The sequence below is a fragment of the Podarcis gaigeae genome (genome assembly GCF_964106915.1).
Source record: "Podarcis gaigeae genome assembly, chromosome: 7".
Lineage (NCBI taxonomy): Eukaryota > Metazoa > Chordata > Lepidosauria > Squamata > Lacertidae > Podarcis > Podarcis gaigeae.
Window position 1 is genome coordinate 60,737,435 of NC_139683.1, and position 21,359 is coordinate 60,758,793.

The following is a 21,359-nucleotide window of genomic DNA, read 5'->3' on the forward strand; positions in this document are numbered from 1 at the left end:
CGGGGCAGCCCGGGGCTCGCCCCTTTCGTTCCCCCAGCAGCAGCGGTTTGGAGGTCTTGGGCCTCCCCAATATTTTTTATAAGTCGGTGTGGACCCCCGCCCCCCCCCCAATATTTTTTATAAGTCGGCGCCCCTGCTGACGCCGTGTGAGTTATTGCTGGCCTGCTCCTGGCACCGGCTCTTGATTGTCTCTGCCATTTTAGTCAGATGAAACTGTGCAGATTCTGAATTGGTGCCTGGCCTGGATGAGTGCCAGTGAACTGAAGCTGGATCTTGGCAAGGCACAGGCACTGTGGGTAGATGGTTCCTGGATTCCTGTAATTTTTTAACCTGTTCTGTGCACAGTTGCACTCCCTGTAAAAGAGCAGGTTTGCCGCTTGGGAATGCTCCTAGCTCCAGCTTTGTCATTAGAAGCCCAAGGGTTCTTTGAGGCATTAGCTTTGGCTGGTTGCCAGTTGTGACCATTGCTGTACAAGGTATTCTTGGCCATGGTGATTCATGCTCTTGTAACCTCCCAGTTGGACTACTGTGATGTGTTCTATGTGGGGATGCCCTTGAAGGCAACATAGAAGTTTCAACTAATGTAGAAAATGGCTGCCAGAATTTTAACTGGGATCTAGGCATATCCATACTACACTAGTCATATTATACTAATCAAGAACTACGAGGGTTGCCTATTTATCTCAAAACCCAATTTAAGTTGCTGATACCCAAATACTGGAAGGAGCACCCCTTCCTATACTACCCTGCCTTTGTTTTGAGATCTGCTGCTGAAGCTCTACCCTAACTGCCTATTTAATTGGAAGTGCTGGAAATAACAATAAAGGAGACGGCAGGCACCTTGGTTATGCAATCCCCTCCCTTTAAGAATTGTGCCTGGCCCAGACAGACATTACAACTTTTTCAGTGCCAGGTAAAGACACTTCAGTTTTTCCCATTTATTTTTACTTCTGTGATGCCCTAGACTTCTATATGTTTTAGCTGCAGCTTCAATATTGTGTTTTTATTGCATATTTTACTGTTTGTGATAAATATAACAGTGCTTTTTGTTCACTGCTCTGGAATCTGTTGGTAGTAAAAAAGCACTTTAATTAAATAAATAAAACCAAGAAATGTGCATAACATTCACTGCAGTTGACATCTGGCTAAAAGGAAAAGGGAGGGAAATAGTTAACCACCGTATTATTGTTGCATGATTATTGCTCAACCGAAAGTGCACTGTTTGGGAGCCTGGGAGCAGGACTGATCTATATTGCAACATGAATAAGACCCAAATGCAGGGTATGATAATTTTCGTGGTTAAACTGTTTTCTGAGATAATGCTGTGGTTACCATGTTGGGAAAGTGGTGGGGCAGGTTTGTTTTTTTTAAAAAAAAATTCCCATGTGACATTGCCTTGTTGTATTTGACTAGCTCATTAGTTGGCCTGGGCCAGGGTAATGACAGTGTTGAAGTGTTTTCATTTGTTTTTAATCTTTAGAGCTCAGAAGCTGCAAGGCATACACAGTGAGCCTGAAACGTTAATTGTTTGTTTTTGGCCTTGTTTTTTAATATTTAGAAATTCCATACACAAACATTACAATACATTTTTCCAGTGCTTTTTTTTCTAGAAAAAGAGGTGTCGGAACTCACCATGGACTCCTCCCTCGTTCTCTTATAATTTCAATGGCACCCACCTGCGAGTTCTGGCTGAAAAAAAAAAAAGCCTGCATTTTTCCAGTCCATAATCATTCAAAGCATTTTTGATATCTTACTTCCTGCATACCTTTCCGCAAAAAGATACTGTTGTGGAATGAGCATGTACTTGCTGTGTGACATCTTTGTAGAAACTACTGCTGCTACTCAAAACGTCGTTCCTTGTCATTGCATCATGTCGAGTAGGAAACAGTTGGCAGGCTTCTGGCAAGTGCCACTAGCTTTGTGTCCTCATGAGTGCTCCATGAAACCATTGGCGTTCCACCTCCCTCCATGCCCAGCTCTGCTTTAACAGTGTGGACTGGAAAAGGATAGTCAGTTGAATTTGTGGTGGGTTTCAGCAAATCTTCTCTTGTCCTCCTCTTATCAGTGTGAAATGCTTTGATACTTCATGTTCTCCTACAGCTGCAGAGCTAAAGTCCCTGATGAGTGTTTGTGTCCACAGACCAGAAGTGGCGTCACTAAAAGCATGAGAGTTCTACTCTTGTCCTTGTGCCCCCTGTGGTTCTGCTGTCCTTAGGACATTAAGCAATCTGTTGTTTGAGAAAATGTTTTTCTTGGTGTCTGTCACACACTTGAAAGTGCCCCATAAATGCTAAACATTATAACCACTACCACCATTATCCACATTATCTCAGAGAAAGGATAGTGGCCTGTGGGTTGAGGTGGCTTGACCAGTAACCGACCCTTGCGTATGTATGCTACTTGCTTCTTGGTAGTGATGGTCCACCCATTGGTCCTGTGAGGCCGCTCTGGCCAAGCTTTGTGACATCAGGTATGGGGCAAGTAGGAACACAACGGGGCCAAATAGAGGGTTGTGCCTACAAAACCCTGCCCATAGTACCCTGCAAAATAAAGAAATTCCTTCCAGTAGCACCTTAGAGACCAAGTTTTCGTGTGCATGCACACTTCTTTCACACGAAAGCTCATACCAATAACAAACTTGTTTTGTCTCTAAGGTGCTACTGGAAGGAATTTTGTTAATTTTGTTTCAACTATGGCAGACCAACATGGCTACCTACCTGTAACATAGTACCCTGCCTTAGTCTTCTGTACATTGAGGGCTGCAGAGAACAGTAAACAGATCTTTGAAGCTGATTGTTGGGATTTCAAAACACCACATGGGATGAAAATGGGCCACCTGATACCACTGCCCACCTGTCAAACTTGGCGCAGAGACGGATGGGGAGAGAAGGATTTGGTGCCCACCAGTCAGATCCTCAGATTCCCCAGCCTTGTTTTGTGGGATTGTATTCTCCTCTCCCCTGCAGCTCCCCAGATTTGCTCTGAAGGATTGGGGGAACCATTCAGATCAGATTTGACATTGGGAAGGAGTGGTGACTTTGGATATCACCCAAAAGTATCAGCTTGTCACTGCTGCTGCTTTTGTATTGTTGTTTTCAAAAGGAGTCTGAACTGGAATCTGTGCTTGTCTTGTTCTTTTCCACTGCTTCTTCTGCTCACAAATGTTTCTTCTCCCTTCACAGTCTTCAACGGATCCAGCAAATCAACAAAAGAGAGAGAACATGTTCAGAAACACAGAGTCAAAGACACAACGCCAGGAAAGGATAGAAATGGCGAACACAGGACTGAGAGTCGCAAAGACCAGGCTGCTGCTAATCACCATTCTTCAACAAACATGGGCTTTTCCACAAAAGGGCTCAATTCTAACAACCACCACAACCTTCATCGATCGGCTCAGGATTTAAGGAAACAGGTAGTGTGTGGTGCACCAGTTGGGACTAAACTGTCCAAATTTATCTTGAGATGTTTTGAGGTATATTTAATGCTAGTTCTACTTAGGTCGCCTGTTATGTTGTTGTATTGTAAGGAGAAACACACTTTATTACCGTACCTTAGTTGCATGAGGGTTCTTCTTATACAGTTTTAAAACCTCTGTCTGATTGGTTGTAAGAACGAATTCACATGACCGTGTTATTCTGTGCGACCAGGATAGCCCAGTCTTGGAAACCTGAATTCCATATAGGTTTCCTTGAGGACAGGGTCTTTTAAAAAACCTATTTATTTAACAAATAAAAGAGAGAAAAGAATTCTTAAAACAACAACAGTACATTACATGGCACATGATACTTACAGAAGATTCACTTCCTACCCCAAATACATTATAAGCAAAACCTATTTCTGGGAGGCAAGCTCAGCCATGATTAACATATCACACCCCCAGTTGACAGCAAAAGATTGAATGGCTACAGTTAATAAACACATCCTCAGTTTATTTCAAATTTACCGAAGAGGTTCTGTAGGAAAACTGCTGTGTCTGCACTAAATTTCAGCACCTCAGAGTTTAGAGGCCCCTATCTATACAGTGTCCCCCCGCCTTTTGTTGTGCTCTCAATATCTATTTCTCTCTCTCTCTCTCCTTATGGTAATGATTCTTAGATATAGTGCCAGAAATCTCTAGTACCTCCATGAACCAACAGAGCCTAAAGCAAGGCTTTGTTTGGCTGATGTTTATTCAGCTGGAGAAGGCTTGGAAAGACCTGAATGCTTTTGGCTGTTTGCCTATTGGCACTCCTTGAGGTAACTTCCCTATCCATATTTAGCAGTTAGGTCAGGAACCCCCAAGCCATGATTTGCCAATATGTGCCTGCCTGATTTAGATCTTTGTAAATGTAAACCAATAGACACCCTCTTGAGATTTGCATGCAGAACCAGAAGGGCTAACACAGGTGAGATTGACTTATAGATCAGGGTCAGATGATCTCTCTCAGCACTAAACATGGTTTATGAAGCCAGAAGTGAGTGTTGAGACTGAGTGGCCCTGCTTTGCCTCCCCACCTCCTCTCCTTAGGCATCAGTTTCAGTGCTCTGCTACTGACTTTCATTAAGCCAAGAGTTTCCTGTTATGTCTAAACTAGAGAACTGTGGCTTAATGTTAAGTTAACAAACCAGGATAATAAACCAGGGTCAGGTCTTGGCTTTTTACCATGGTTAATTAAGAGATATTAAGTTCCCCAGTTTGGACATTACAGGAAACCTCTGGCTTAATATAGGCCTGTGAATGAGGTGGTGGAGCTAGCATGAAAGTTGAGGGGGGGTGGGAAGAGGTGCTGGACAAGACGGCTGGCCCCTGTGCTCATGGTTTATGAAGCTAGGAAAGATCTACCAAACCTGACCATAGTAGTAATATCACCATTTATTCCATTTGCTTCCTAAAATTTATACACCGTTTGATTGTAGAAAAAAACAACTCAGCTTTCCCTGTGTTCATTTGAACAAGTAGACTGAGCAGAATCTGAAGATGGAGGTTCTTCAACATCCCAGAATGAGACAGCATTAGCAATATGATCAGAAATTCCTTATATACACACATATGTTTTCTGGATGGTCCAGAAAAGCACAGGAGATGTGACTCGACACAGGTATTGGTATGCTGTTAAAAACAGCAACAGGAATAGGGCCAGCATTGTAGTGCAAACAGGGTGGAAGCGTAAGAAAAAAACAGGAAAATTATTCCAGTACTTCTTCCCTCCACGTGCCCCCTCAGTTTCTTGCAGATAATCTTGCAAGCCACCTGTGTGAAAAGGTTTTGATGGCACTTCTAAAGGTGTACTCTTCCCCCTTAACTCTTAGTCTTCGCATACAATTGTATCTCTCTGAGATAGCGACATCAGCACATGCTAAACATAAACAGAACACTCACAAGCATAATACTGTAATGAAATAGTGGGGCAGACAGAGAATTAAAAACCCTTTCCCAGGCCAGACAAATTTGGCTAATGTTGCTATATTAAAGGGATGAAATATCTTCTGCAATTTCCCCAAGTCAATCCTAGAAGTAACCTCCTTGGTCACTCTTCTTATGAGAGTCTATAGATAAATTCACTGTAGCGGTGAACTCCTGTAATGAAAATCCTGTTTTCCCAGTATAAAGTAGAAATAGTCATATAGAAAGATTTACAACTCAGCATTAGATCACAGCATTATATTTTATGTTCTTAGGATGAATGTCAAATTATTAGTTGTGCCCGAAAGGAAGACATTTGTTGCCCGAGTCATCGCTCCATCCCCCTTTCTACTTTTCTATAATGTCTTTCCTGTTTTGTAGATCTACACATTTCCCTCTGCTGTGTGTGCTCTGCTCTTTCCCTGCTTTTTCTGCTTTGCTCTCTAGCTCCTTTCTCAGTTACTTGAAAGGAGAGGAAACCTAACTCAAGGAGGCCCTCTATTGATTATGCAAGAGAAGGTCATACAATTGGTGCAAGCTGGCCCCTTATATTAAGGGTTCTTTTCTTTCTTTCTTTTTAAAAAAAAGGTTTAAGAGAACGCTTAGCTTTTACATTCAAGTGTGAGAGTTGTGTGAAGACAGAATGTGTTCCACTTGTCTGGTTGGAGAAAACAAAAAAGATCAGTTGTGTGTGTGCGTGCATGTGCTTCTGATTAGTTTAGTCTGTGTAACAAGTGACAAAGCCTAATGATTGATCACTGTTACTTCTTCTTAAAATTAAATTGACTTCTTTCTTGTGTGATCAGTGTAAGCACTGCCTCGTGATGGAACTCTGGGACTAGAACCTCTATGGTGATGCTCCGCAGCCAGCAGTGCAGACATTTAATAGCTGACTCACAAAGGTTGTGTGTTTTTGGTTAATGGGGGGAGACATGTCAACAGTAGAAAGGTAAGAAACTGCGTACCGCAATTTCTTTTGCTCTCTTCTGCACCTGGGACCCGGAAGGCTCTTTCTTCTAAGGCAATTTTATGCAAAATAAAGACCATGTTAACTGTGTGAAATCTAGAAACTAGACTAATATTTTTCTTCCTTAATATTGATATGCAATGGACTTCATTTTTGGAGAGAGAGTAAAGTATCTGAAAAAAAAATTCCATAGTAAGCAGATGGGGAAAATCACCAGCTGCTAAGTTGGTCCCAGTATTGTCTCCTTCTAACGTCACCACTTGGTTGAGGGGAACGTTCTGTTTGGAAGCAGAGATGGAAAATTGAGAATGCACAATGTGCTCTCAGATACTGTTGTAGAATCACAGAATTGTAGAAATGGAAGGGACCATGATGGTCCTCTGCAATGAATTATATCTTTTTGCCCAACGTGGGGCTCAAACCCACAACCCTGAGATTAAGAATCTCATTCTCTACCGACTGAGCTATCCCCACAGTCTTCCTATGTACTGTTTTAGAAGCTTGAAAAGTGTGTATTTGTAAAACATATGCACCCATGCAGTTTCTTAGCTGGCTCAGAAGGATCTCATTTGAGGTTTTATTGAAGTACTTTTCTGCACCTAAGTGGTCATGATGGTTTGCCATTTCTAAAATTCTCTATGTAATATCAGAAGTTTCTGTCTTGGCAGTTTTTATTAGAGTTTACAGCTGGCAAAGAAATTAAGTTGTGAGAGAATGTTTAGGTATGTGTGCATGTGTATGAGAGAGAGAGAGACAGCTTTCCAAGTGTCCAAACTAGTTATGGAGATTCTCTCACTATATAATATTACCCTATCCAGAAGTCTTTTCTTGAGGCTATAGCTGGGTTGTTGTTTTTTTTGAGACTTCTACGCCTACTTTCATGTAAATCCCTTAGAGGTTTTTGATTATTAAGCAGCATATATATCCTTTTAAAATTTTAAAAACATGTACTTTGCATTTGTTTCAGTCATAGACCAGTTAAGATAGACACAAAATTTGTTTCAAAGGAACCAGTTTGCAGTCCTCCTGAGAGTTTTAATCCCTCCATTTCAAAAGCAAGATTTTTTTTTTTAAGGGGGACCTACCTCCTTGTTCACAATTTAGAAAATTTAATTCCCTTTACTTCACAACTGGTTGCTTGCCTCTCTCCTTTTCAGTTTTTCCAAAATCATGTGCAGTATGCTGCTTGCTTGCCTGCCTGCCTCCTTCCCTCCTTCCCGTCTTCTAATGTTGCTCTGACACAACCTTTCTCTGAGATTAAGCCCTTTGCTCTTTTCCTTCAAGGTGCTTACCAAGATCTTCGTTTCCGCAACTTACCTTCCTGATCCAGCCTCGTTTCACCACTGCTGTTGCTTGATTCTCTGCTGAGTGCTGACCCTTCTCCCCTGACCTTGTTCTTCCCCTCTTGAACTGTCTGTCTCTTCTTGTAACCCCCTTAGATAAGAGCAGCATCACCTCTGACTCTAAATATGTGTCAAATGTTTGTCGGAGTGTGTTTTTAAAACGTGTGTTTCTGTGGTCATGTCACCAAAATGAAGAAATGGAGGGGGGAGCCTGAAACAATAGTATTTCATTAGGGGGAAAGTTATGTTTCCCAACTGCTGAAGCTCTGTGAGAAGCAAACTGTGTTTATAAGGTTATTGGATCAAGCTGCCAGGGGTAAAGAGGGAATTTTTATAGAAATGCTGTGTGTGCAGCCGTACGTGGGAGTGAGGATGTGTCTTTTTAGGAGCTGAGGCTGGTGAGTTTTTAAGCCTTCAGTTCTGGCACTGGTTTATAGAATCATAGACTTGTACAGTTGAAAGGGACCAACCCCCTGCAGTGCAGGAATATGCAGCTGTCCCACACAGGGATTGAACCTGCATCCTTATAGCGTTATCAGCACCCCGCTGTATCCAACTGAGCTATCCAGGCTCATGTTGATGTGGGGTAAAATATGCTTGAGTCGCGGGAGCATTGGAAGCTGTCTTATACTGAGCCCAGGTCATTGGTTTTCCCAGCCCTACTTGGAGAAATGCTGGGGGGTGAACCTGGGACCTTCTGCACTCAGAGCAGATGACCTGCCACTGAGCCACAGTCATTCCGAAGCTATGGAATGTTCTGTGACATCACATGAAGTCTTCCTATGCCATCGTATCATGCACCCCACATTTAACATATGTGCCGAATACAGACTGTTCCTTATATTTTAGCAAAACCTGACCACACTTTCATGAAAGATAGCTGTGCTAAGGTTCCTGCTTAAACCATTTGCATCTCGTAGGAGATAATGAAATCATGACTTTAGCACATCCAATGTAAAGGGCATGAATACTAGGTGCCTGTGTGGTATTAGGTGTAGTAAAGCTTACAGAGGGGGACCAAATACAGAATTGTAAAGCAGTGTTAATTTAAAATCTTTTTGATTAGTTGTGGCTTCCCCTTTCTTCTATAAATACAGTGGTACCCCCGGTTGCGAACAGGATCTGTTCCGGAGGTCTGGCCGCATCCTGAGGAATTCGCAACCGGAGGACCGCTTCTGCACATGCGTGCGCGGCAAAACCCAGAAAAATACTTCTGGGTTTGCCACGTTTGCATCCCAGTTTACGTATCCAGAAGGATATGTGCGGAGGTATGACTGTAGTCAGTTTGCTTTAACTGTTGTACATTGTGTTCTAACAAGTATCCTATCACCTGACTCTTTGAAGCAAGCAAACTTGCTGTGTTTTAAGAGTGCCTTAACAGCGTGTTTCAATCCCTTCTACATTCTAGGAATACATTCTAGGCCTTTGTGTCCTAATGTGCTGTTCCTCATTGGCTGGAAAGCAGAGTTTTATGCATTTACAGATGTCTGCTTCTTCCTAGGTAGCCCTTTCCTTGCTGAACAGCATCCTATTCCAAATAAACATAAGTGAACTATGTGATTAGGATTGCAAACCACTCCCTCAGAGACAGGGGGGTAGGAAGGGAGGTGGGGGGGCGGTTCATCTCGGGTGCCATCCCGGGGGGCGGGTTGACAAAAAAAAACCCTGGGCGGATTGCCACTGCAGCAATCGCCCCCCCCCCCCCCGGTGGGCGGACTGCTGCCGTGCTGATCAGCCCACTCCCTGGGCAGATTTCCCCCATGGGTGGATTGCCCTGCCCCCGGGTGCACGGCATGTGTGCCGCTCCGGGTGCCCGAGCAGCTAGCTCCGCTGCTGCTCAGAGAAGGTTTCTGCATCCTCTGTAGCTGCATGGCAGGAAGAAATTTGGCAGATGTGGCTTCTCATTGCCGCGGAGGTGCTGTAGCTTCCACACAGCTTCCTGCCACTGAACCTTTTGGGAGGCACTGGGTTGCCTTTCTTAGAGCTGGCAACAGTAGGAAAGAGAAACACAGTCTTTGGAGAATAAAGGTTCAGGTTTATGGTTCCTGGTGCCACTAAACAAGAAATAGTACTTGAGGCTAAACATTGCACGTGCTCGCTCACATTAATTCTTGCACACTCATTCAGCTTGGTGCTCTATTGGCCAAATAATAAGCACAGTTGGAAATATATGTTGCATGGTTGCTGTGTAATGTTTATTTCACCACTGCATTTTTTGGGATATCTGTTTGCTGTCTCTTAACAAGTACTGGGCTTCAGCAGTTATATAACACAAAGTCGAAACATGTAAACCTGGTTTTTCTCCCCCCATAATAAATCCATACATTTACAAATTCATAATTAATAAATTATACAGTTAATAAATATTTGGGGAAATTCAACAAATGATAAATTGCAACAAATTCCCATTGAAATCAATAAAACTAGCTGTGGGTCCTGTCATTTGCAACTAACTATTTCAGGAACTTGCTGTTGAATAAAAACAAAACTGCCTAGACATCAAACTTCTTGTGGGGGCGGATATAGAATCTGCACATAACTACTGAATTACATTTTGTACCTCCTGGCTATAATATAATTCTGGAAGTGGGATTCTTCAGAGCCATGCTAATCTCTTGGGTGCATATTGGATATAATTGTGTGCACACTTGTGAATCTTACTATTTTATGGCAGTAAAATAGTGAGAGATTCTGGTAATTTTCCGTTATTAGTGGTTATTAGGTTTGCTTGTGTTTAAGTTCAAATAAGTTTAGAAGGCAAATGAGTAGACACCTTGGTAGATGGGAATTGGGTGGGGAAAGGGGGTTAATATTGGAAAAGGAGGATTGGTTGAAATGAGAAGCGAGGAGCATCAGTTCCCATTGGGTCACCCAGTGGGGCTGTGTGCATGTGGCTCAAATAGACATAGACTGGAATAATTCTAATATGGAATATGGAAACCTTTGCCCCAAAACAGATTTGAGAATTTGGATCCTTCCAGTTGTTGTATCGTTTGCTGCTGCCAGGCATCCTTACTTTTGGCCCTGCCATATTTTCAAGCTGTGCGTAATTCTGAACAGTGACAGTTTTAAGACCCCATCTGCACTATACATTGAAAGCAGTATCATATAACTTTAAGCAGTTGCGGGTCCCCCCCAAAGAATCCTGGGAACTGTAGCTGGGAATTGTCCTGAGACTCCTGTTCCATTCACAGAGCTACAATTCCCAGAGTTCCCTAGGAAGAGGGATGGACTGTTGAACCACACTGAGAATTGTCGTTCTGGTGAATAGGGGTCTCTTAACAACTCTCAGCGCTTTTAACAAACTGCAAGTGGCAATGATTTTTTGGAGGAAGCTCTGGCTGTTTAAAGTGGTATGACTGATTTTAAATATATAGTGCAGATGGGGTCTTATGCATCAGCAAGCACGCACAATGCATCTACAGAGCCAGAAAAGTTCAGAAATGGGAAGCAGTGACAGAAGTGAGGCATGGCAGCAGCAAGTCCAGGGCCCCGGGAGAGGGCGGCAGGCCCCTCCCAGAGGCAAACCACAGAACAAGCCATCATGCACAGCCTCATTATGAAGCAGAGACTGGGTATAGATGCACTCTCACTCAGAGTAGACAGCATCAGATGGCTAAAGATACACCCATACTTCAAAGCCTTGTTTTATATTTCTGTCTTGATTTGCTTTAAAAAGAGACTGATTCTGCTCTCCACTGAGTGAAGTCCAATACATTGTATAATGTGACTTAATGTTGTTGAAAGGCTGCAAGGCATATATTTCCCTCTCTTTTTAGAGGGCCTGAGGCTTATTGTGAATTTTTACTAATTGGTTTCCCCCCTCCTGTTTTGTCTCTTCTTCCTCCTGATGGTCCTGGCATCCCTAGGTTTCAAAGGTCAATGGTGTCACTCGAATGTCATCTCCGAGTGCAAACACAGCCAGTGCCAAAAAGATGAGAGAAGTCAGACCTTCACCGTCCAAAACTGTGAAGTACACTGCAACAGTGACAAAAGGAACTGTCACATACACCAAAGCCAAGAAAGAACTGGTCAAGGAAACCAAACTAAATCACCACAAGCCCAGTTCACCTGTCAACCATACAATCTCAGGGAAAACGGAAAGTAGCAATGCAAAAACCCGCAAACAGGTGCTATCTCTTGGAGTGGCCAAGCCCAACAATACCGCTGTTAACGGTGTCAAGGTCAATGGCAAGTTGAACCAAAAGACATGCACTAAGGAGGTAGGGAGGCAGTTGAGGGAGGGGCTGCGCAATTCAAAAAGGAGACTGGAAGAGGCAAACCACATAGACAAAACACAGTCGCCGACCAAGAAGCTAAAGGGGCCAGTCAGCGTGGCTGAAGCCCCAAGCAAAAAGGCGCCTGCGGAGAAGCCTTTGCTGAATGGCCACGTGAAGAAGCCTGGAAGTCAGGAAGTGCCACAGAAAAGTCTGGAAAGAAACAGGCCGAAGAGAGCTGCTGCTGGGAAGAACATGCCAGGGAAACAAGCACATAGCAAAACTGAAAATGCCTCCTGTGAAAATCATTCTACCTCTCAAACCGAGTCCTTGCACAAGCCACATGACTCAACGGGGAAGCACGAGAAGGTCAGCGTCAAGTCTGGGTGGGCCATGATGGAGGAGATCCCTATCTTCAAGCCTTCCCCAAAGGAGTTCCATGACCCGTTGATATACATCGAGTCGATCCGTGCTCAGGTTGAGAAGTATGGGATGTGCAGGGTGATCCCTCCTCCCGACTGGAGGCCCGAGTGCAAGCTGAATGAAGAAATGCGCTTTGTGACGCAAATACAACACATTCACAAGCTGAGCAGGCGCTGGGGGCCCAATGTGCAGCGGCTGGCCTGTATCAAGAAGCACCTCAAATCTCAGGGCATTACAATGGATGAGCTTCCACTCATAGGTGAGTCCTTTGTTGTGTTCTGTTCTTTTCCCAATTTATAGTAGGTCCCTATTTTGAGCATCAGTTCCTTCTCAGATTGACAGGCCTCCTGTGAAAACTGCAGGACACTAGGCTTCATTCATAGCTGATTCATAAGCCAGGTCTGGTGCAGGTGCATACTGAGCTGTTTCCCTGTTATGCTTCACTTAAACATGTTGATCCTTCTTTGCTGGCTATAGAGAAATGTTGTTTTATTTCTCCTAGAGCAAAAGAGGCATATCTGCTCATGTTTCAAGGCTACTTCACGTTACGCCTAAAGAAAATGGTGTAGTCATACTCATTGAAGTGTCCCCAGTCTTCATTACTGTAGGGTTTCCTGGTGTTTTCCTAGCAAGGTGTGTGTACCAGTGACACACAGCGGTGCAAACAAGTTAACAATTTGGTTTAATAACTCTCTTTTCCTTAAACATTCCTCACACGCCACCCCAGTCAACTTTGATTAAGTGATTTCAATTTGAATACCTAAATCACCAAAATTACAAATTTTCAACAATCTTCAGGCATTTAACAAATCTTGGATGACAAGCATTGAAGTGGAGTTTGTAGCAAAACGGCACTTTTGTAAACTTACGCAGCAGGTTTGATTATTTAATTGAATTGGTGGCTTGCTTTCTGCCATCAAATAGGATGCACATGGTAGTATGTTTTTAAAAGTGGCATACTAGTTGGTGAAACAACAATTCCCTTTAGAATACCCTTTATTATTTGGAAGAAGGTCCCTTTTAATCTGTTCTTCCTAAGCAATGTTAAAATTTAATAAATTTGCTAGAGCTCCTGTTACACTTGCAAGCTTTAATCAGTGTGATTGCGGAGGTCAGTTTTAATTGATGAGGTCAAATTTTAATTGCTAGGGCTGAAAGATGGCCACAGTTGTTTTATTTTTGAAGCTGATTTTCATTCTGGAAATTAAAAAGAAAATAGTGAAGATGGGTATTTTCTTCCAGGAATAAGAAATAGTGTTTTAAATTAACTGGCAAGTTGTAGTAAAAATAAATTGTAATTGGCAGCCTTTGACTTCAGTGGAATATAAGCAGCCTAATGATAAGTAGGATTCCAGCCTTTATGATACAACATTTCCTTTAGTAACTCCTTTAGCATATTGATATTTTGGTTGTATGAAACATTTATTAAAGCTAATCAATAAGATAATTTGTTAAAAGGCAATAGATGATAGTTGATGTGAAACGCTTTAGTTGTGAAACTGTCCTTGTGTGTCTGATTAAAACTGTATGCATGTGTATATTTAGCCACACTACAGATGATTTAATGTTAGAAGAATGAGTGAGTCTTGGGCTCACACTTTCTTCATCCTTCTCTAGCACAGCTGTGAGAAGGAGCTTGGAAAGTGTTGCTTCTCTTTTACAGTATCTGTCACTTGATATGTAGTCTGAGACGAGATAAACTGAAGTTATTCTTAATTACCGATTCTTGAAACAAGCAAACTTCAAACCATAGTTTGTGAAGCCAGTTTGTTTCTGCTAACAGTGATTAAGATTAACCTTAGTTTGTCCCAAGTTCTGCTATTAATTTCAGATGGAAATGGAAGCTTCTGATGTTCTGTAAGGGAGCATGTGAGCCCAAGACTTACTGAGCGTGTTCTATATCCAACCACTGAGTTAATATAAGGATTCTATAGCATTAGTATTTGAAATGCTGTGTAAATGCCATTCATTCTGACAGTTTTTATTTTATCTAGGTTCAAAAGAGGGTTCTTCCCCCCTTCCTTGCAAAGTTGAACTCAAAATAAACTTCCATTCCATATCGTTATGGTTCATATATAGCAAGCATGTTATGAAAGAAATCCAGTCTTACAAAGTAGAGCTGTATTAATGTCATGAGTCAAAGAACTGTAGTAAATGCCAAATTTAAGAGAATGATCTCTTTAGTGCTTTTATATACTGAGCAGCCTGACACTGTTTGAAGCTTCCCTCATTGCAAGGACCAATGAAAACAAATTAAAATCTTGAAATCATTGACAGTGAAATATCAGTTTGCTCATTTCTTTGTCAAATAATCCGCATTCCACCAAATCTCATAATTGGATGACTAGAAGAACCAGCTTTCTTCAATGAGTTCTGAAAGGATGCATAAGTTTTGGATTTTTCTGTGTAAAACTAACAAAAAAACCACTGTCAGAAAACAGTTGGCAAAGGCTAGCCCTGGAAATTGTAAGCACATGTGTCAAGTGTTTAAGGACTCTGTGCATGTAGAAGTTTGCTGAGGATGTCCTTCAGAAGCTGCTTTCAAATGTTTTCCTGGTTCATGCATTTGCCAAACTGGTGATAGCTTATATATATGGAGGGCACCAGGCTTGGCCAAATGCCCCACGTATAGAATACATTCATATACACCCTAGGATGATGAATTTAATAGCTTACCGTATTTTTCGCCCTATAGGACGCACCGTCCCATAAGGCGCACCTAGTTTTTTTTGGGGGGGGAATAAAAGGGGAAAAAAATATTTCCCCCACAGGCACAGGGCTAGGGCGGGAGCCCAGCGCCGGGCTCCCGCGCCTTACGGAGAGCTGCACCAAGCCTGGGCACGCTGAGCTCAGTGCGCGCGGGCTTCAGCATGCAGGCAACTCTCCGCAAGCTGCGGGAGCCTGGCGCCGGGCTCCCGCGCCTTGCGGAGAGCTACCTGAAGCCCCGGCGCAACTGCTCAGCGCGCCGGGGCTTCGGGATAAGATGCAGCTCTGAGCAAGCCGGGGGAGCCCTCCTGCGGCTTGCGCACAGCTACCCGAAGCCCGGGCGAGAGTGCTCAGAGCGCCTGGGCTTCGGGGTGCAGGCAGCTCTGCGCAAGCTGGGGGAGCCTGGGGGGAACTCCCGCGGGCTCCCAAAGCTTGCGGATAGCTTCCTGAAGCCTGGAGAGGGAGAGGGGTCAGTGCGCACCGACCCCTCTCGCTCTCCAGGCTTCAGCAAAAGCCTGCATTCACCCCATAGGATGCACACACATTTCCCCTTCATTTTTGGAGGGGGGGAAGTGTGTCCTATAGGGCGAAAAATACGGTAATTGCAGTATAATTGTACACATGGCCCTGATGCTCCACTGCATGTGGTTTCGATGAGCTTGGGAACCAGCCCTTGCAGTAAACACTTGCCTCTAGGTGTGCAACATAGCTTACAAACGGGCTGCTTAGCCAGCATGCACATACATTGCACTGGATATTTGCAGTAACTTTAAACTGGGGCTTATACTTCAGTTTGTAATTCTAAAGACTGCTTGGTATGTGTTCCCTGGTACAGAGTTATCTAAGCTGCAGTCTTCATACATATTTCCCAAAGCGACCTTTTATCCTTAGCTTTTAACTACGTAAAACCTGCAGAATTGAAAGGGCAGCTAGCAGGCCTTCAGCAGCAATTTATGCAGCATGGTGTCTTCTTTTTGTGTGTGGAAAACTAAAACTCAAAACAATTATTATTTATTTCATTTTATTTTTTGGCCAAGGGATGCCTTGGCCTTCATTCTCGCTTCAGGCAAGGTGGTGTATCTGTCTGTTTAGGAATCATGACTAGGTAGCAGTACAGACCTTTTGTGAACTATGATGTTCATCAGATTCTTGTAAAAAGTGCTACCTGTTTTTAATTAAAACTAGAAGCTCAAGCGTTAGATTGGACATTTGTAGTTTTCCATCATATCATTTGACTAATGAAATGGTGCTGGAAGGGACTTTCTTTCCCCCTTTTCATACAAAACCTTCAGGAAGGTTTCTCAGATTTTTTCCTATAGAATACAGTGATTAGCTAACATGAAATAAACACTTCCATTACTCTTTTTATCCCAGCCTACCTCTGTATAAGATGAAACTTAATAGATAGTGAGGTTTTAAACAAATTATGGCTGCAATAAATCCTTCACCACCACCTTAAAATGTAAACAAACTTCAAGCAAGATCCATAATAAAATAAAATAAATTCTCACAGCTTTCCGTGTACTTCATACCTGAGGAACAGTTCTGTATACTGCATTGCTCCCTTTGTTTAGTCTAAATAAAATGCTACTTTGCTGATGGCACACCAAATTTCATAAATGTGTGATAGGTTTGTAACCCATGTTTCTTTTAAAAATCCTTTAGCGATGTCCTAATTAAATATGAGTTTTCATCAGTTTATTATCTCAAATACTGTCCTCCTGAGATGTCCTTTGGTTTTCTGTAATCTTTATGGCAGGTAGAACGCTATGTATTTGTCTACCCCTTGCCAGCAGATAAATGGGGTTTTATGTAGAGTGTGTGTGTGTGTGTGTGTGTGTGTGTGTGTGTGTTTCTCCTTGGCTCATTCCCCTGGGAAAAAAGGCTTTACCATATTGCTGATCTTGAACATTTTACAACGAGCACAAAATCCGTAGCAGTCGCCTCCTTTTCTTAAGGATCAAATCTCATAAAATTGCTCAAGAAAAGCTACCAAGCCTCATTAAACCCAGAGTTGGTTTGGCCCTGTTTTTGTGTTGCCTGAAAGCACTCACTCCTACTTTCACCTGCAGCAATCACACCACTCTCTGTGCCTCCCCTCCCTGCAATGACTTGCCAAAGTTGAAGCATTATTCCATGATCATTTTTTGTCAGTAAGAGATTTTGTCAGCTTTGCAAAGGCACTTTGACATCAGATAATGAGCACAAATTAATTACTCCAGGGGTGGGCAGAAGATAGGTCTGCAGGATCTGTCGCTGAATGACTCGCTGTTAAATAGATCACCAGCTAAGTAGATCTTGCAAACAATTGACTCCCAAATGTTTAACAATAGCAGCAACAAAATGATGCCTCCCCCACCCCCGGCACCAAAATCCCCTAAACTATGCTGCAGAAATTAAGATAGCTTGGAGTAACCAGAAGTGGATTTTTGTGTGGAAGAACTGCAAACTCTTATTTTAGCTGCGGTACTCAAAACAAATTTGGAGGCTCAGAACTCTTTAATTCTGAGTGTATGTTTTGTACCAAGCTCCTGTTTGTGCATCTTCCAGCACCACTTAAACGCAAAATAGAACCCACTAACCTGCAGTCCACCAACCTATGAATTAACCTTTTGATAAATCTGAGCTTCTATGGAGGTTTTGGGCTGGTGTTTGCATCACATGGCTGCTTGATAAATGCAGTAACTACAGATCGATCCTGGATATTGCATAAATGCTGATCAAGAAACCGTAATATCTTTAGATAGGAAACAGGGGGCACAAAGTACATTCTGTAGAGTGTGTAGCACAATATTAATAGTTACCACAACAGTGACCTCAAATCCAGTTTGAAGCAGATCTGTGTGGTGCAGTGGGGGCATTAATTTGACTGCAGACGTTTGTAATGGTATTTGCAAAAAAGAACAACTCTCTCCTTTTTTTAGCTTTAAAGTGCCTTTAAGGCTAGGAGAGAAAGAAAGCAATATTCACATGATGGGGGGGGGGGGGGAGAGCATCCTATGTGGCACAGTTTGCCATTTAGAAAGCTACCCAAAGGCAGTTGAAACTTGATGCAGGTGGGGTGGCAAATCACAAGGCAAGTGCAGTGAATACTACAAAAGCCCAGTGATTTTGCAGTGGCTTTTCTTCCGATTCCCTTTTTTTAAAGACGGATGGTCCAGAAATAACACTGACATCTGATTTTCTATATTGAGGGGCTTTATTCTTCATTCGTTTGCACAGATGAGTTTTCAGTCTTGCTCCTATTTACAGTCCAAAGTGATGCAGCCACTTCCACAATAAGTAGGCCTGGATTGTATGCAGTCTGCTGTCAGTTTTCCTAACCATGTTTTTTCTTCCCCCTGTATGTCCTCCTTTTCCCTTCCTGTCATTCCACTTCACTGACACCCAGGAGGATGTGAGCTGGATTTGGCCTGCTTTTTCCAACTGATCAACGAAATGGGGGGCATGCAGCAAGTGACTGACCTCAAGAAATGGAACAAGCTTGCAGACCTGCTGCGGATCCCCAAAACTGCACAGGACAGGTTAGCAAAGCTGCAGGAGGCGTACTGCCAGTACTTACTCTCCTATGACTCCCTCTCTGCCGAGGAGCACAAGAGACTGGAGAAGGAAGTCCTCTTTGAAAAGGAGGTCCTAGAAAAGAGGAAAGGCCCCCTGGAGGTACATTCGGAGAACAACTATGAATTCCAGTCTCTCCCCCGGTATGAGCCCAAAAACGGACTCATCAATGGCGTGGTTCATAAAAACGGCTTCCGGAACAAGGTGAAGGAAGTCGAAGTCCCACAGAAAACGGGCCGGCGGCGACTCTTCTCTCAGGAAAAAGAGACCGTGAAGGAAGAGGAGGAAGACAAAGGCGTTCTCAGTGACCTCCACAAGTGTGTATATAAGGTAAGCAGAAGCCTTGCCGTTGGCCCTGCTTAGAACGTGGAACTCAAAATGCAAACAGTATTTTTGTCCGCAGTTGCCAGCTCTGATTTAGTGCAAACAGTGGTTTGGAAGGCTTATTCCTCCTGACGCTGAGCACATCCATTTGCAGAGGAATGTTGACTCCCCCACTCAATTTGATTTGGCAGCCTCCCCACTATTAAGCAGGAGCTGGCAACCGCTGCTTGCTGTGTAATTGTTAGTGAGGTTGGATTTAGTGAGTGAAGCTGAGCTGCTAAGAGAGAAAGAAATATGGTGTTTATTACGCTGGTGCCTGTGCCCGGCACATACTGCTTTTTCCATCACTGCTCTTTCTCCTCTCGCTGCAAAACAGGAATCAGGTGCTGCCTGAAATTGGCAACTTCTGGTGCCTCTGTGCAGAGGCTGTCAGTCTTCAAGAATGGAGGCCTATCTGTGCATTCCTGTGCCAGATTCTGTTTACTTCTATATTAACCGCATTTGTATTCCTGCCTTTTTTCCTCAAGAGGTCTGGGCAAAGGATTAATTTACTTTATCTTCTCTACAACCCTGGGAGTGAGGTGAGCCTGTGTGGCTGTGACTTGTGCAAGGCCACCCAGCGAGTTTAATGTCTGAGTGGGGAATGGGCTTGGCTTTCCCATGTCCAAACACAACACTCCAGCCACAACACCACACTGTAGGCTCTTGACATTTGCCTGCCTATGATCAGCTCAAGCAGTCTAATTTCCAGGGCTTGCGATAGCGAGCAATGGAGTTAAAAACCGCGAGAGTTCAGACCTTGGAAGAATCTGCCCCCTCACCCCATGACAGCTTTATAAACTTAAATACCAGGTTAAAATATACACTCAATTACCACTTGGAATGTATTCATTATGATTTAATGTCATTTGATAGCTCTTGCTGTAATATGTTTATCCGTGAAACAAATTGGCCTGTTGCTTTTCTCAACACCTTCTTCCTGACACCCTGTAGTCGGTCAGGCCTAGAAATTAGCTGGGTCATTGGACGCCCTCACCCCATCACCTGCGACCTGACAGTCCTCATGCCTGGCAGCTGCATTTCACAGGACTAGAGTGTGTGGAATAAGTCAGCAGAGGTTAAGGCTACTTAACTAAGCCTATGCTTCCTCTTACAGAATCATTTATCGCCACTGAATATTCATGCAACACCTTTATTATACCAAGGGATGTTACAGGAGTGTTCCCAAGTCTATAAAAAATTACATCGTGAAAGTAAAAGTACTGTAAGAATGAACACAATGAGCACCGCCCTTTTATCAAATTTGTACAGTAAGAGTAGACCCATTAAAATTAATGGACCTAAGTTTGATAAAACCTTAGGTTTGGGGGAGGTTTTTTATTTGTGAAGCCTTTTCCTTCAGATCTCTTCAGTTCCCTTGTGGATGTCTAATTGAGACTGAGGGTTGTTGTTTTTTAATTGAATTAAAGCCTTTTAGTCCACAATCAGTTTGACAGTATATCTTATATACTTAAGCTATGATCTTCTACTTCTGTTTGAAAGTGCATATTTTTAATGCCAGCCAGAAGTGCTGCCACTGTCAGCAAATTCCATAGGAAACTAATACTGCAATTGGAGTCAGTCTTTCACTTCTGCTAGAGGTAAAAGAAAATCTGCTCGGTCAAATTGTTTGTAGTCAGACTACAATAGCTTTGTTTTGTTTTGCTAAACTCATGCAGAAAAAGAGAGAAATGAACTAAATACGTGGTATTAAAAATCCTTTGTACATTTACCTGGTAGTAAGTCAGGTATTACTTATGAGTAACCACACAAAATTGCACTGCAAATCATGATCAAGCCATATGCTTGGCTTCCCATGTAAAGAATTTTTATTGTGTCACAAAATAAAGGGGATTCATTATTCTATCTGGCAATATATATATATATATTTTAATGGGGGTAGGCTCCCAGTTTTCCTAATTCTCCTAAAGTCATGGGTTGGATCCCAGACTAAGTTAGTTGAGCTTAGGTCACATGAAATAAGTGAGACAGTGTATGCAAAGAATCTGTAACCTGCATATATCAACTAGGAGAAATGTGAAGTTAAAGTCTCCTATATAGATTCCTCCTGTTGCCCATCACTCCTCTCACATTACCTTTTGCCTTTGGGTTATAGTTGGGATGGGAGTCAAGCATCACCCCTTAAGGGACCAGATTTGGCCCAGGAGGTTCCAGTTGCTAAGTTATTTAGAGGAAATTCTCCGACAATGACTCTTCCAAACAAACTATGGGCAGTAAGTCCAAGAACAAACCTTAGTTTCCACCCTGGGTTTTGGAGAGAAACAACCCACGAGGACTGGCTTGCACTTAACGCTAAGCAAAAGCTGTGGTTTGTTTCCTCCCAACTCAGGGCAGGGTGGAGCATAGTAGAAGCAATTCTTCAGTGTGCCATCGCACAT

General features: G+C 42.9%; 1 protein-coding gene across 3 annotated transcripts in view; it reads left to right on the top strand.

Annotated features, from left to right (window-relative positions):
- The window catches only part of JARID2 (jumonji and AT-rich interaction domain containing 2), a 184,673-nt gene that overhangs the window by 146,491 nt on the left and 16,823 nt on the right, over positions 1-21,359 (top strand). For all 3 annotated transcript variants that reach the window (XR_014566286.1, XM_083747150.1, XM_083747149.1), the window contains exons 6-8: positions 3,183-3,412; positions 11,563-12,592; positions 18,431-18,927. Coding sequence is in view for 2 of the 3 variants with exons in the window: in XM_083747150.1 (XP_083603276.1) it covers positions 3,183-3,412; positions 11,563-12,592; positions 18,431-18,927 (1,757 nt within the window). In the remaining variant the exon portion in view is untranslated. The remainder of the gene's footprint in view (positions 1-3,182; positions 3,413-11,562; positions 12,593-18,430; positions 18,928-21,359) is intronic.